This window comes from Scyliorhinus torazame, chromosome 8, assembly GCF_047496885.1.
Source record: "Scyliorhinus torazame isolate Kashiwa2021f chromosome 8, sScyTor2.1, whole genome shotgun sequence".
Taxonomy (NCBI): Eukaryota; Metazoa; Chordata; class Chondrichthyes; order Carcharhiniformes; family Scyliorhinidae; genus Scyliorhinus; species Scyliorhinus torazame.
Window position 1 is genome coordinate 225,482,378 of NC_092714.1, and position 16,994 is coordinate 225,499,371.

General features: G+C 39.9%; 1 protein-coding gene across 1 annotated transcript in view; it reads left to right on the forward strand.

Moving 5' to 3' along the window:
- Nucleotides 1–16,994, forward strand: part of LOC140428409 (brefeldin A-inhibited guanine nucleotide-exchange protein 2-like) — a 162,341-nt gene that overhangs the window by 101,839 nt on the left and 43,508 nt on the right. The window contains exons 12-22 of the mRNA XM_072514827.1: nucleotides 708–847; nucleotides 1,677–1,785; nucleotides 2,011–2,212; nucleotides 5,379–5,490; nucleotides 6,374–6,579; nucleotides 6,712–6,796; nucleotides 7,501–7,672; nucleotides 9,168–9,319; nucleotides 9,937–10,065; nucleotides 11,943–12,101; nucleotides 15,179–15,320. Of these exons, the coding sequence (XP_072370928.1) occupies nucleotides 708–847; nucleotides 1,677–1,785; nucleotides 2,011–2,212; nucleotides 5,379–5,490; nucleotides 6,374–6,579; nucleotides 6,712–6,796; nucleotides 7,501–7,672; nucleotides 9,168–9,319; nucleotides 9,937–10,065; nucleotides 11,943–12,101; nucleotides 15,179–15,320 (1,608 nt within the window). The remainder of the gene's footprint in view (nucleotides 1–707; nucleotides 848–1,676; nucleotides 1,786–2,010; nucleotides 2,213–5,378; nucleotides 5,491–6,373; nucleotides 6,580–6,711; nucleotides 6,797–7,500; nucleotides 7,673–9,167; nucleotides 9,320–9,936; nucleotides 10,066–11,942; nucleotides 12,102–15,178; nucleotides 15,321–16,994) is intronic.

The window sequence follows — 16,994 nt, forward strand, 5'->3', positions numbered from 1 at the left end:
CAAGTTTATAAATGTATAAATTGATTAGCATTTGTCACTGGCCCAAGGGGCCAATGTGTGTTTTGAACATGACAACAGGTCTTGAAAACCACGAACGTTTCCCAGAATATATGGGAAGGCAAGAGAAAAAGATGCATCCAGTGAAAATTATTTATGTGCTTTCAGCTGGTATCCAAGTGTGCTCAATCCAACATATTATAATTCAACTGCTTTAAAAGGTTGCAGACTTTCTTGTATATGGTATCGTTTCAATGAAGAGTGGCTCCATTTCATTGGATATTTTTGAATCTTTGAAAAAACCGTAATATTTTATAATATGGAACTGCCGTATTTAGTTAAACTCAGATTACATTTCTTGACTATCTTGATATGCTGTATGCAGTGTTCCCTCTAAGCTTCTTGGGTGCTTTGCAGTGCAGCAATCCAGAATGTAAAGAGCAGGGAACAATCACCTGTTCATCAGCAATGTTTCTTTTAAGGTGCATGCATTCGAAGCAGCAAGTCTGTCTTAAAGGGCTGCACAATGCAAAAAACAGGCCAAGCACAGCAAAACAGAAATTAGAGGGAAAAGTTTCTGTGGGCACTATCCCGTATACATTTTGTGCTTAATTTATCACTTGCTTATTAGCTTCCTGAGTTTTTTAAAAAACCACACTACTGGGCGATAGGCGATTGTCAGATTAAATTTCTATCTTTGCACACTTCAGATGCTCAGTGCGTAGTGGATATTTATGTGAACTATGATTGTGATTTGAATGCTGCGAATATATTTGAGCGCCTTGTGAATGACTTGTCAAAAATTGCTCAGGGACGAAGTGGTCAGGAGTTGGGGATGACACCTTTGCAGGTGAGTTCATCAGAAGAATATTGTAACATTAATGGCCTGTTGTAATCCAGATATTGTCATTGCAATGTTTAAACTGTTTGATCCATAAATCTTCCAGACTCCTTTTTTCAAAATAATGCATTTTAGGATAATTGTTTAATATGATTGTATCCATTAGGTAGTCTTTTTGGAAGGAGCTAAATTTATGCAGGGGCTATGTGTTTCTGACCATAAATATTGTTAAGATCAGGTGAGGATGGGTTGAATGACTTCCCTCTTTCCCTCTCATTTGATTGCAACAGGTTTTTTTAAAGGATATATTTGCCAATTCCATGTTTTTTCCTGGTGTAGTTCAGATGGTATTCAGACAAAATTGGAAATTTGGATTAAAGGTTGCAGCAATTGTCTTGCTACTGATGCCTATTTGCTAGGTTTTCCAGTGAAAAGCAGAGCTGTGGAGTACCTGTTAATTTACGTATTTTTTTAGGAAAGATCATACATTGAAGCTAGATTGATTTTATGTAACCCAATGAAAAGTGTTAAGAGGAATGCTCCTCTTCAACATCAAATAGTTAAACGTAAATCACTTTTCAGTTTAAGCCCGAAAATCGTGCTTGCAGTCAAGTACAAGATGCAAAATAAGAATTTATGGCTGTTTTTCCAGAGTATATTTGTCTTTTAAAGACAAGGGGGTGAAGGGGGTAGGCAGAAATGTGGGATTGAAGTGGCAATCAGATCAGCCATGATCTTATTGAATGGCAGAGCAGGCTTGACGGTCGGATGGCTTACTTAAAATTTGTATGTTCGTATGTAGCATATCCAACTGAGGAGATGTTTATCTAATTTCCAGGAACTGAGTCTTAGAAAGAAAGGACTGGAATGTTTGGTTTCCATCCTGAAATGCATGGTCGAATGGAGTAAAGATCTATATATAAATCCAAACCATCAGACTAACCTTGGTAAGTTAGCAAAACATGTGTGTGAACATTTTCTGCTATCTGTTTTATAAAGTCTATTCATGAAAAGTTATATTCATTTATAGCATTTTATGTTATGTTCACTTTTAGCATTTACCATTAATTATGGGAGCTTAACCATGTGTATAAGTCATGAACATTTTTAAACCAAAGCTGGAATTAGCAAAGAATGCAGCTGAAATCTCCTGTTCTTAAATGAATTTGTAGGTCAAGAGAAGCCATCCGAGCAAGATAACAATGAAGGCAAACATGCAGATGCTATGCGCAGACGAGGGAGTACAAATTCCTTTGACTCCACTATATCATCAGGTGTTGGGAGTATTAGTACTCAGACGTCTGCAGCAGATGATCCTGAGCAATTTGAAGTCCTGAAACAACAGAAGGATATTATTGAACAAGGAATAGATCTGTAGGTTCACAAATATAATATGCCGATTTCAATATGTGTCATGCTTTAAGTCTTTCTCTGTTGTTTTGCAGAGCTTTTTCAAATTAATGTATGTACCACCCTTTCAGCTGCCAGGGTTTACAAATTAAGATTATGAAGAAAAAATTTGACTAACCAAGTTACACTTTTGAGCATAGAAATTGAGAATGAGGAGAGGCCGTTTAACCTATCAAGCCTGGAATGATAATTTTATTGCAGCTTTTCTGTCACATCACAACCCAGAACCTCTTGAATAATGTAATATTGGGCATATACTATTCCTCCTAGAATTCAGTTCTGCTAATATTTACAGAAAATCACATGAGCATGTGCCAAAACTTAAAGATCATTGCACATGTAGAATTCTGTGTAATAGCGGCGGCACGGTGGTGCAGTGGTTAACACTGCTGCCTCATGGAGCCGAGGACCCAGGTTCGATCTCAGCCCCGAGTCAATGTCCGTGTGGAGTTTGCACATTCTCCCCATGGGCGGCATGGTAGCACAGTGATTAGCACTGTTGCTTCACAGCGCTAGGGTCCCAGGTTCGATTCCCGGCTTGGATCATTGTCTGTGCGGAGTTCGCATGTTCTCCCTGTGTCTGCGTGGGTTTTCTCCGGGTCCTCCCACAAATCCCGAAAGACGTGCTGTCGGGTAACTTGGACATTCTGAATTCTCCCTCCGTATACCTGGACAGGTGCCGGAATGTGGCGACTGGGGGCTTTTCACAGTAACTTCATTGCAGTGTTAATGTAAACCTACTTGTGACAATAAAGATTATTGAAAACAAATGTCTGTGTAGGTCTCACCCCCACAATCCAAAGATGTCCAAGGTAAGTGGATTGGCCACACTAAATTGCCCCTTAATTGGAAAAAAAATAATTGGATACTTTAAATTTTTTTTAAAAGGGAAAGAAAAGAATTCTGTGTAATAATTGAAGCAGAAGGAAAATGCTGCACTTATAGAATCAGAAAATCCCTACTGGAGGCCATTCGACCCATCGAGTTTGCACTAGCCCTCTGAAAAAGCACCCTATCTAGACACATACCCCCAAATCATTGTTATGCGCCATTAGGACCAGAGGACAGGAGTTTCTTCTCGGTTTTGCTGAATTTGAGTGAAATTTGCTCAGTCAGCCGAATTAGCACAAAGCACCAAGGAAATTCAAGGCCCAGGTCGAACTATTCACGGATTCAATTGCGAATTTCTGTTCATTGCCCCTGTTTACAAACCTTCAAGTTGGCTTTTAACATTTTTTTTAAAAAAAAGTGTAAGTATACTATTAAATATATTTTAAAGCTTTATTTTCATTCACTAAGAAACTGATAACTGTGCACCAATGTAACTGTGAATAGTTCTGAATGCTCCTTAACATTTCTAGTTATTTAGAATCCACTTACTCACAGGTGGTGGATGAGACACAAATTTATATAAACGTAGAAACACTTTGAGATGTATTAATAAAATTGTGTCAGGTCACCATTCAAATTTATTTAAGAATATTTATCAGTGCAAACTTGAAAAGAAATTCCAACCCGATGGCCCGAGTGGAAGGTTTGACGATGAGTGCATCTGTTTGCGAAGTTACTTGAGCAAAAAACGACACTTACTAGCAAAGTGTAATAGTGTGAAATAGTAGAAGGATTTGTTGGATGATTAGCAGTTTGACAAACCGTGGAACTATCCTCGTAGCAGCTGATGTGATTCATCCAATGGGATGGTTTTATTAGTTCCTACGACATCTGTACACTGGACATCAAACCAGAATTTAGAGCCAGACCTCTGTTTGCCAGGACCTCCTGAGATGGGATATGAGCCGTCAACCTTTTGACTTGGAGGTGAAATGCTGCCCACGGTTTCCTCTGATTCACGCATTCATCCCTATTCTTAGGACAGAAACTTTATTTCCGAACCATTCCTTCAAAACAAAATCAAGCTATTTTATTAATATTTCAAAAGCCCTCAATCTTAGTGCTCCACACATATTGATCCATCCTTATTAAAATGCTGGTTGACCGTAATGAATTATCTATTATGAGAACGAAAATATAAATTTTTGCAAGTATACTGTTGGCATCCAATGTGATGAGCATTTGGATGCTTATTCCTTTTTTTTTGATTGAACCTGATGCAATTGAGTAGTATTGTCTCATCTACATATGCATGGCAGAACCAGTCGTTAGTGTTGCAAATTCCAAAACATAATTTGCCACTCTGAAAATTAGTTATAGCAGTGTTTGAAGACAAAATGCTCATGTTTTTGATGATGTGGACAGTAAAAACATGGTCAGTTTTCCCTCACAAATTGCTACAACTAATTTTTGTATTTCTCCACAGTTGCCTGGAGGAAATAGTAGAGGATTTGCAGGCTGATTAAAAGACTGACGGGCACCATGTAATGTAACTGTCTTGGTATCAGCAGTCTGGGTGTTTAGTCCAATGATTTACCTTGACTCGCAGGTTGGCACATTACGCTAGTAGAATTTAAACTAGGTGGATATAGATAAAAACTGTATATGTTTTAATATAACGAGCATGAGCAACCAGCTGGATCAGGGCAAATTGTCCCAAGATTGTTTTCAATTGTGGGTAAATGAGGGGCACAAATTAAGGGTTATCACTGGAAGAATGAAGAGGTTCATTAAAATATTAAAAAACAAGTGGATGCCGAGGCTGCGTCTAACGTCTTTTCAAAAAGAATCGGATGAGTATTTGAAAAGCAAAAAATGAAATGATTCCGCGAAATGAGATTAGAATAGATAGTTCTCCTTGAAGAGTTGGCATCAGGGCATGCACAAAAGGCCAGACAGCGTCTTGTGGTAAAAGTACAATGATTTACAATGAACCACGAGCATTTGCATTTTGCTGCTGTGATAATGTATAGTTGTTCTTGGTTATTGACTGAAATGTTATCAGAACAGTTTCAGCTTTCAGCATGTTCTAATACGACACTGCCAACACAATGTACAGTAAGCTGACATGCAGCTGCGATTTGCAAGCATTGAATACATGTCATTGTTTGTTCTCATCTCAATTAGAAAACCTGGTAAATCCTTTTGTATATATAAAGCCTATTCTGTGCATCTACTTTCCACAGTATTTTTTGTAAAATATTAGTGATGGTAGTAACCCTGCATTTTTTGTCTTTAGGTTCAACAGAAAACCAAAGAGAGGTATACAGTACTTGCAAGAGCAAGGAATGTTGGGCACGACAGCTGAAGACATTGCACAGTTTCTTCAACAGGAAGAAAGATTAGATTCAGTAAGATTTATATTAGTGAGACATGGAAAAAGATTCTTAGTTCTTCTAGGCCATTGGTGATTTTTCCATTTCTGTTCTATATGTTTCTTGAATACGCATGTTACTGAAAACATAATGACCCCCGTATCCTAAAATGCAAAATAGAACAAATTACAGAACACAATAATTTTTCCTTATCTTAGATTGGAATGCATGCTTATTATTCTCGAGCATAAAAATCATAATCGTCTGAAGATCATATGGGGTTAGCATTGTTTTCAGGCTAAAAATTGAGACAGCTGCTAATTTAATTCATCATACATAAACCTACAGCTATAACTAAAATGGAAAATATTTTAAAACTCTCCCTTCCATGTAATTTATATTTTGTAAGTACGAGGGACTGCATGATTGCAGATGCATGTTGATTAGGCTACAGGTCAGTAATTCAGTTTGATGGTCTCATTTAATTATGAATGGGGGAAGAAGTTGTTCTGTTGTGACAATCACATGAAGATCAAATGAATAGATGTCTGTACTTGATATGTTGTATATTTTATGACATTTCCTAAGAATGCCTGCTCCTGAGATTGGGGTTATCTCAATTATTCCCCCTGCGAATATGCCTCTGTCTCAATTTAACTATCCCCCGCCATGCACTTCCCATGAACTCCACTTTACTGCTTGGTTGTGGCAAATATTTATTTTTATTTGAAATACAAATACTATGATTGAAGGATCTTATCCTGGAGTATTCTTTTAATTATTCCAATGTGAATCTAACACTATATTGAATGTGAATTGAAAGAATCATCCTTCTCACTTTTTAGTGTTGTAATTTTGGAATGAATTTTTAATATAGTACCAAAGCTTCAAACTTAGCATAATTTATGTACTTTCACAGAGCCAAGTAGGTGAGTTCCTCGGGGAGAATAGCAAGTTCAACAAGGAGGTGATGTACACTTATGTTGACCAACTGGATTTCTGTGAGAAGGATTTTGTCTCAGCACTTCGTATATACCTTGAAGGATTTCGTCTGCCTGGAGAAGCGCAGAAAATTGATCGACTCATGGAAAAATTTGCAGCTAGATATTTGGAGTGTAATCAAGGGTAAATTCTGCAAATAAACTCTTCATATTTTAAAATTAGAACTGGGTATAGTTTTTTCATATATTGTACTTGGAAAGTTTTGAACATTTATTTAATTAAGCATTGCACTTTTTGCCCCGCTCCCCCTCCCAGACAGACACTGTTTGCAAGTGCTGATTCGGCATATGTTCTGGCCTACTCTATTATAATGCTGACAACGGATCTTCATAGCCCTCAGGTAACTTACTTCAGGAGAAAATGTCCTGTGAACTGAAGATTTTGTTTTGTGTTGTGACTGCTGATTTTCCTGAATGACATACAGATCAGGGATTCGCATTTGAATAAATTTGGCTTTGGGAATTGGACTCCATCTCTCTTCTGACCACTACCGCTCCCTTCCCAAAGATGAATATTCCCCATGCAGCATGACCATGAAATCGATATTTTCATTCCTCTCCCATTGTACCCATCAAATTGGGCATTATTGAATATTGAAACTGGAATTATGTTACTCCAGAAAACAAAATCTTCTAATATTGTGACGAATGGGTGGAACTTTCAACTTCAGCATGTCTGCTGCCACCCATTTTAAGGTCAAGGTTGAAGGTTTCCCCCAGTTCTGTTAGCATTTTTATTACCCTTGTTTTTGTTGCTAAAGATACTGCAGTGAGTGTTAGGCCACAAGAAGGAACATCAAAATAATAACATACAGAAGAAAGAAGAGTCATATGGACCAGAAATGTCAACTATGTTTATCTCGCCACAGCTGCTGCGTTTATCCAGCATTTTCTGCTTTTAGAACAAACTTTATGTAGCTGCTTCAAGACCTCCTCCTAAAGCAAAGTAATAAGGTTTTATTGAGAAACTTGATTCAAGAGGCAGATAAGATATCAATATTTCAAGTAGCATTGCAAGACTTACATTACCTAATGTATTGAATAGGTAAAGAACAAAATGACCAAAGAACAGTACATAAAAATGAATCGTGGTATCCATGACAGCAAAGATCTGCCAGAAGAGTACCTCTCTTCCATTTATGATGAGATTGCAGGGAAAAAAATTGCCATGAAAGAGACAAAAGAATTTTCAATCACACCAAAGTCTACTAAACCAAGTAAGTCAGGCATGTTTAACTGTAGCAGTTTCAATACACTGGCTGCTAAATATGGAACACATTGCACTGGTATTTACATAATCCTCCCAAAATAAGTGTTTATTAGATACCATCGTCTTTTGTTAGATCTTAGAAATATTGTGTCTGGGTCTGAACCACTAATGCAAGTTAGGGTATATATGAAGACAACTTTTGTTTTTGTGTATGTTGTATTAAAGCCTCATTAGAAACTGATTGTGTTCTTGACCTGCATTCACAATTTTCTGGAGTGACTTAAAAACCTAAATTGGTATACATGAAAAACACGATACATTGGATATATGTGCAGGCACATCTCAAAAATGCACTAGTCTCCAGAAATGCAAGAACCAACATTCTGAAGGCTGTCATTGAGCAGAAACTACACTAGATATGCCATTTAAATACTGTGGCTACAAGAACAGGTCCGAGGTTGGGAATTCTGCAAAGAGTAACTCCTCTCCTGACCCCTTAAATCCTGCCCACCATCTACAAGGCACACGTCAAGAGTGTTTGGAATACTCTCCACTTGCCTGGATGAGTGCTACTCCAACAACACTCGAGAACCTTGAAACCATCCAGGACAAAGCAATCTGCTTGATTGGCACCTCATCCACCACCTTCAATGTTCAATCCCTCCACCATCAACATACAGTGGCAGCAGTGTGTACCATCTACAAGATGCACTGCAGGAATTTACCAAGACTCCTTCAAAAGCACCTTCCAAACCCGGGACCTCTCCCACCAGGAAAGATAAGAGCAGCATTTGCATGGGAACACCACTACCTGCAAGTTTCCTCTCAAATCGCATGCAGTCCTGACTTGGAACAATATCACCGTTCCTTCTTTGTTGCTGTGTTAAAACCCTGGAACTCCCTTTCTAACAGCACTGTGGGCATTCCTATAACACACGGACTGCAACGGCTCAAGAAGGTAGCACACCATAATTACAAATGGGCTATATAGCCTCGCAAACGCTGCCCGTATCCAATGAACCAATAAAAAAACTTGAAAAATCACCCATTGGAGATTAGTTATATGTGAATCGGCTGATTTAGTTTACACAAAACAAATGTTTGGCTGTTAAGCAACTTAAATTTAAGACCGCCATCGTAGTATGTCAAGTAAACTGGTTGTCCATAATTGTAATTTTCTTACCACTGACCTCTGTGTACAACTGGAATAATTAGGAAACCCCCAATTTGGCAACTCAGCAAATAAGTTCAAAGTCATGTGTCACATTTTTTTTTTACAGGAATTCAGCCTCACCACTGAAAATAGCTGGCAGTCATAAATGGGCTGCATGGAATAAGTCCAAGTCGATAGTGATTCAATTAAGTGGTTCAGATGACTTTAGTTTCATGCTTGTGGTTAACAACACTATTTGAAGCCTTGATTGGATTAACGTGTTGTGATTTACTGAGAAATCTTTGCATGAATTGAGTACTGATTTTCTTTTATCATTTTTGATTTGTAGGCGTAGCCACTGAAAAACAGAGAAGGCTGCTGTATAATCTTGAGATGGAGCAAATGGCAAAAACTGCCAAGGTCCTGATGGAGGCAGTGAGTCATGCACAGGCACCATTTACCAGTGCTACACATCTTGAACATGTCAGACCAATGTTTAAAGTAAGTTTGTTGCTAAATCTCAAATTAGTATTCCCCGTGACATGACTAACAGGGATCACACAAAAGCTTGCAGCTGACTGGAAATGTTGAATACATGTTGTCGCTCCAATGTTTTTGTTGCATAGTAATTAAGTTGTTTGAATTGAAGTTATTCAGTTGATGGCTATTTAATTATGGGTGTGCTGCACTCAGGTACCGTGTTCAGACTATGTGCTTCACTAGAACAGTGGAAAATCTATAAGCAGGAGGTTCATATACAACACTAATTCAAGTCTGGAAGCAGATTGCCCACTTTCATTTTGCAGCAGTGGTGAAAACAGTTTCTCCAAAGCAGAAAACGCACTTTGACATCAGAGTGCAGTTTTGATCCTCATTTTAGAGGAAATGTGCTTCATTTTACTATAGCAAACATTTAAATATATGTTTTGCGTTGTTATGCAGTAGCTTTTTGGTTCCAAGCTTTCATTTTTTTAAAAACACATAAATGGACACTTAGTTTTTGAATAACTGTTTTCTCTCAATGAAGATGTTTTCAATTTAGGGGTAATGACATCGACATTACCCCTAAATTATGAAAGACAGACAATAGCACTCAACATCTGTATATTTCTGTTCAGCTGGCATGGACACCACTATTGGCAGCATTCAGTGTTGGCTTGCAAGACTGTGATGATCCTGACGTGGCCTTCCTTTGTCTGGAAGGCATCCGATGTGCAATTAGGATAGCCTGCATTTTTGGCATGCAGGTATGTATTTACATTTCCTCAACTTGAATGCTGTATTAATTTAGGATTGTAGGCTTTTCCTTTAAACCTTCATCTAAGTTTTACACATAATGGGTGAAATCTTTTGCTCTTAGGATACGAGTGTGAGTCATGACTGTTTCTAGGCCCCGAAAACTCGTTTGCTGTCAGGGCGCCTGTTGGGAAGAGGTCAGGAGGTTTTAGTGAGGAAACTCCAGAGTTTAGAACCTAGACATTTCATGGCATAGCTGCCAGTGGATGTGCACAAGAGGCTACCAGTGACAGTGCAAAGAAAGTGAGGAATGTGTAAGTTGGAAAAATGCACAGTTTTCAGGCGTTATAGATCTGGAGGAGGATAAGGAGAGGTGAGTCTATGGGGAGATTTGAACACCAGGACCATTTTAAAATTGAGACATCAGTGACCATTGTGGGCCGGTAAACAAAAGGGGTGATGGGCGAGCACGACTTCGGGTGTCTTTAGATTTGGGTAGCAAGGTTTTGGATGAGTACACTCATGGAGGATGGAAAATCACAATCACAGAATAATACAATGCAGAAGATGCCATTTGGCCCATCGAGTCTGCACCAGCACATGAAAGACACCTGACTGCCTACCTAATCCCAGTTGTCAGCACTTGGCCCATAGCCTTGAATGTTATGACGTGCCAAGTACTCATCCAGGTACTTTTTAAAGGATGTGAAGCAACCCGCTTTCCAGGCAGTGCATTCCAGACCGTCACCACCCTCTGGGTAAAAAGGTTTTCTCTTAAATCCACTCCTAAACTTCCTGCCCCACCTTGAACTTGTGTCCCCTCGTAACTGACCTATCAACTAAGGGGAACAGCTGCTCCCTGTCCACCCTGTCCAAGCCCCTCATAATCTTGTACACTTCGATCAAGATACCCCTCAGTAGTCTGCTCTAGCAACAACAACCCAAGCCTATCCAACCTCTCTTCATAACTTAACTGTTCCATTCCAGTGCAATCACTTCCTTCCGATAATGTGGCAACCGGAATTGCACACAGTACTCCAGCTGTGGCCTCACCAAAGATCTATATAACTCCAACATGACCCCCCTGCTTTTGTAATCTATCCGTCGATTGATCAAGTATCCCATACGCCTTTTTCACCACCTATTAACCTGCCCTTCTGCCGTCAAAAATCTATGGACAAACACTCCAAGGTCCCTTTATTCCTCAGAACCTCCCAGTGTCAGGCCATTAATTGAATACTTCATTGTCAAATTACTCCCTCCAAAGTGTACCATCTTACTTGTCAGGGTTAAATTCCATCTGCCACTTTTCTGCCCATTAGACATCCTGCCTATATCTTACTGTAACCCAGAAGGGTTGGTCAGGAGAGCATTGGAATGATCAAGTCTGTAGCTCAGAAAAGCTTGGAAAAGTTTTCAACAGTAGATATGATAAGACGGAGTGGAGGTTTACATTGTGGCATTGTAAGCAGGTGATGTTTTTGTAGTGATGAAAATATGGGGTCAGAAACTCAGCTCACACTCAAATGATGAGTTTGAAATCAATCTTGTTTTGACATGAGACCTTGGCCATGGAGGAGGATGAATTCGGTGGTGAAGGAACAGAATTTAAAACGAGGGCTAAAGCAATGACTTGGTTTTGTCATTATTTAATTGATCAAAATTGGGGCTCATCTCGGACTGGATGTTGGCCAAATAGGCCATTATTCTTGTCTGGATGTAGAAAAATAGATCCAAATTAAAAGAAAGTCCCACTGTAAATTTATTTTTATTTCATTTCATTATACAAGCAGGGAAGTTTAAGAAAGCAAACATAGTTTTCTTTTTGCATAGCTAAGCCTACATTTGATGTGGAATAAAATCTGCTACTCGTGCATCATTTGTGTAGATTGAACGAGATGCCTATGTTCAAGCTCTGGCCCGTTTTACACTATTGACAGCAAGTTCTGGCATCACTGAAATGAAGCAGAAGAACATAGATACTATTAAGACGCTTATTACTGTGGCACACACCGATGGCAACTACCTTGGAAATTCTTGGCATGAGGTAAATATTCTGAGAGGTGCTATTTTTTCTTGAAGTTCCTTTGCCATATTTGCTCCGTTAATCAATGAGTAAAGATAAATGAGCAGAAAGATTGATTCCTTATACAGTGCATGACGTCGGCACTTCACATTGATTAGAATTGACTCCAAGCTTGTTACCTTCCCTGTTGTTTTCCTCCCTGCACCTGTAGTTTTTTAAATGATCCAAATCATAAAAGGGAAGTAACCAAGAAGCAAAATATACATATAAGCATACATACAAAGCTGGGCCTTTGTTGAAATTTTCTTTACAATTGCTAATAGCTTTCCCCCAATTAGTTGCCTGTTTAATTATTAGTAACTGCTGCTTGGATCTAGCAGTGACCAAATCCCCAGATGCTATCAAAGTAGTAACTAAAGGTCTGGTTGGCATGAGTATCCATTTGTGTTATATGGAAGAACCTTGGTGCCTTGAAAGTAATATAAAGCAGGGGGGTTGGCATCCTCCATGTCAGCATTTTTCCTTTCTAACATTTAATCATAGATAGAATCATCATAGAAGTTACAGTGCAGAAGGAGGTGCTTCGGCCCACCGAGTCTACACCAGCCCTTCGAAAGAGCACCCTACTTAAACTCACACCTCCACCCTATCCCAGTAACCCCACCAACCTTTATGGACACTAAGGGCAATTTAGCATGGCCAATCCACCTAACCTGCATATGTTTGGACTGTGGGAGGAAACCGGAGCACACAGAGGAAACCCAGGAAGACACGGGGAGAACGTGCTGACTCCGCACAGACAGTGACCCAAGCCGGGAATCGAACTTGGGACTGTGAAGCAACAGTGCTAATCACTGTGCTTCCGTGCTGTCAGTCATTTAATGATGGAGTTGGGCTACTAATTCTCAGAGATTGTAATAGTTCAGTATTCTCTATCAATCTGAAACATCAAGAGAAAGTGCATGCATTAGTGCGTAATGCACTGCTTTTAAGCTTTTTTTAATAAACATTTTATTGAGGTTGTATAACAGTAACAGAAGAAACAGTGTACAATTCTAAACATAGTGTAAAAGCCGTCTTCCTCTCTCACAGATCCCACCTTTTCTAACCCCCTACTCTACACTAAACTAGCCCCACAGCCCACCCCCCTTCTGCTGACGGTTAATTTTCCCTAAAGAAGTCGACGAACGGCTGCCACCTCCGGGCGAACCCTAACATTGACCCTCTCAAGGCAAACTTGATTTTCTCCAGACAGAGAAAGCTAGCCATGTCAGTAAGCCAGGTCTCCGACTTCGGGGGCTTTGAGTCCCTCCAAGCTAATAATATCTGTCTCCGGGCTACCAGAGAGGCAAAGGCCAAAACATCTGCCTCTTTCTCCTGGAATCCCGGTTTTTCCGACACCCCGAAAATCGCCACCCCTGGACTCGGCGCCACCCTTGTTTTCAGCACCTTGGACATAACATCCGCAAACCCCTGCCAGAATCCCCTAAGCTTCGGGCATGCCCAGAACATATGAACATGGTTCGCTGGTCCTCCCGCACACCTTGCGCACCTGTCTTCCACCCCAAAGAACCTGCTCATCCGGGCCACTGTCATGTGAGCCCGGTGAACAACCTTAAACTGTATCAGGCTGAGCCTGGCACATGTTGTAGAAGCGTTGACTCTGCTCAATGCATCAGCCCATAGACCATCCTCTAACTCTCCTCCTAACTCCTCTTCCCATTTGTGTTTCAGCTCCTCGGTCTGTGTTTCCTCTGACCACATAAGCTCATTATAAATGCCTGAAACCTTCCCTTCTCCCACCCAAACTCTGGAAACTACCCTGTCCTGTATCCCCCTTGGTGGTAGGAGCGGGAAGGTTGAGACTTGCCTGCGTAGGAAGTCCCGCGCCTGCAGGTACCTAAACTCATTCCCTCCAGTCAGTTGAAATTTCACCTCCAACTCCCTCAAGCTGGGAAAGCTCCCCTCTACAAACATATCGCCCATCCTCTCGATCCCTGCTCTTTGCCATCGCCGGAACCCTCCATTTTTCATTTCATTTCATCTAACCTCCCCGGGGCAAACCGGTGATTATTGCAAATTGGAGACCAGACTGATGCTCCCTCTGCTCCCACATGTCTCCTCCATTGCCCCCAGACTCTCAGGGCCGCGACCACCACGGGGCTGGTGGAATAGCGTGCTGGCGGGAATGGCAGAGGCTAACTTGTGCCCTTACAAGATGCCGCCTCTACTCGCTCCCACACTGACCCCCCCAAGGCTGCGCTCCCAACAGCCCCCTTTTAACTCGCGGGGTCTTACCCACCCATACAAAGCCCATGATCACCTTGTTGACCTGTTTAAAAAAGGACCGAGGAATAAAGATGAAGCGACACTGAAACACAAACAGGAATCTCGGGAGAACTGTCATTTTCACTGTCTGTACCCTCCCAGCCAGTGACAGCGGGAGCACGTCCCACCTTCGAAAATCCTCCTTCATTTGGTCTACTAGTCGGGCCAGATTTAGCTTGTGCAGCCGTTCCCATTCCCGCACCACCTGGATGCCTAGGTACCGAAAGCTTCCCCCTACCACTCTAAACGGCAGTTCTCCCAATCGCCTCTCCTGCCCCCTTGCCTGGATAGCGGACATCTCGCTTTTCCCCATGTTCAATTTGTAGCCCGACGCTTTTAGGCTTTAAGTAGCCATTTTCTGTGTGAAAATTTCTGATATTGCCCTTTTTCAGTATTTATCTCCTTGCATGTTGTGATTGCCATTTCAGTCATTGGTAGTACAGTGAACATTACTGATAACTCTATGATTGAAATACTTCCACTTTCCATCATGTTTGGTTTTTTTGCTTACAGTTGGTCTAATTTTACGACAGATGCACATGTTGCTGAAAGCTGAATTTCTGGAGGAGAAACTTTTAATGGGCAAAAGGACTTTGTATTTTATATGTTCACTTCAGGATATAAATAGCAACAGAACTAAATATTTTTTCACAACCAAAATGTAAATGTTCTAATAATTTTGGAGGAACAGGAATGCAAGAAGTCCAAGTAATGCAACCTTTTTTAAAAAACAAGATAACTTTTTGGATTTCTAATGTTTGCGTTTCTAGATCCTGAAGTGCATTAGCCAGCTGGAGCTGGCACAGTTGATAGGTACAGGGGTCAAGACTAAATACGTTTCTGGTTCTCTGCGAGCTAAAGATGGGTTCACAGGAAGTTCTGGAACTGGAGGAGAAGAATTCTTAGGACTAGGTAAAATTAACAATGGTTAAGCTGTTGTGAGGTAAAATTAACAATAGTTAAGCTGTTGTGTAGATGATGCATCAAATGCTTTGAGATTTTCTGCTGAATTATTTGAATACAAATGCAAATTGTTAACTTAAATGTGAACTTGTATTTTGTGAATAAATGCATTTTATGTTTTGATTTTTAGTTACCACACAGCAGTCATGGGATAAACTAAGTTTGCCTGTGTCTTTAAGTCAGGGTATCTTATCTATTTAATCAAATAAACAAAGTAGCAACTAACTTACATAGAACAGCTTTATTTTCTTAACATTATAACTGCAATAAGAGTTAATTTAAATGTTAATATATTCCTCCGCAAAACTGCAGAGTTAGACTATTGTCGCTGTGGTTAGAATTTAATTAAACTTTCCTTTTATGCTCATGTTATACATTTTTAGAAAAACATTTGCTCATGTTAAGAGAATGTGCTGATTTAATGTTACATTTTAAGATGAAAAATCTGTGAGCGAATAATGCCTTTTTAAAAAATGTTTATATTTTAAGTTTATACAACAATCACAGGCCAAAAATCTGTTTAGTTGCTTCTGATTGTGCTGAGTTGTATTGTTTCGTTCAAGAAATTAGGCCGGTTCAGTCTCACATCTAAACAGGAAATTGTCTTTTAAATTTAGATATGGTTCCAGGAAATGAAAATGACAATATTATGCTCCAGATGTCTACTTGACCATTAGCAAATTACACTATAGAACTGTCTATTTATATATTTGGTTCAGTTATTGAGTAAAGGCAATGACATATCCTAACATTTAATTATTGGTTTGTATTGAATTAAATTGTTTAATGCTAAACATTATTCAGGATAATATATTTTTATCAGAACAGATTCAGAACATTACAGGTCCATATTGCTCATACCACGCTAGTCAATGAATGAAAACTCAGCTTTTGAAAAAGCAACCATGATAGCTTCATCAAAAGAGCAACAGCTTGCATTTATTTAGTGCCTTTAACATAACTAAAGATCCTAAGATGCTTCACAGGAGCATTATCAAAATTTGTCACAGAGCAACATAAGGCGATATTAGAACAGATGACCAAAAGCTTTCTCAAAGAAGTAGGTTCTAAGGAGTCTCGTGAAGAAAGATAGGTGTGCAGGTTGAGGGAAGGAATTCCCTCAGGTGAGCTTAGAGTCACGGCAGCTGAGGCACAAACACCAATTCTGAAACATTTAAAATCAAGGGTGATTATGAAACCAGAGCTGAAGGAGCACAGATATCTCAGAGCGTTGTCGGGCTAGAAGAAATTTCAAAGCAACAAAAGTTTGAGACCATGTTGGGATTTCAAAACAAGGCTGAGATTTTACATCAAGTCACGCTTAACTAAAAGCCAACTTGGTCAGTTAGCACTATAATTATGGGCGAATAGGGCTTGGCATGAGCTAGGCTTCAGAAAGCAGAGTTCTTGATGATCTTAACTTCATGGACGATAGCAGATGAGAGTGTCGAGTGATTGGAACGATCAATTCCAGTGGTGAAAGTTACCGTAGTTCCACAGGACCATGGGCAGCGATCCCCTTTGAGAGAGGGAGAGCTGACTGATGGTGATTTAGCCTGAGGGTCAACACACCTCAGGCGAGGGGCAAGGTTGCGAAGGCAGGGCCTTCATGGATAACCTTAG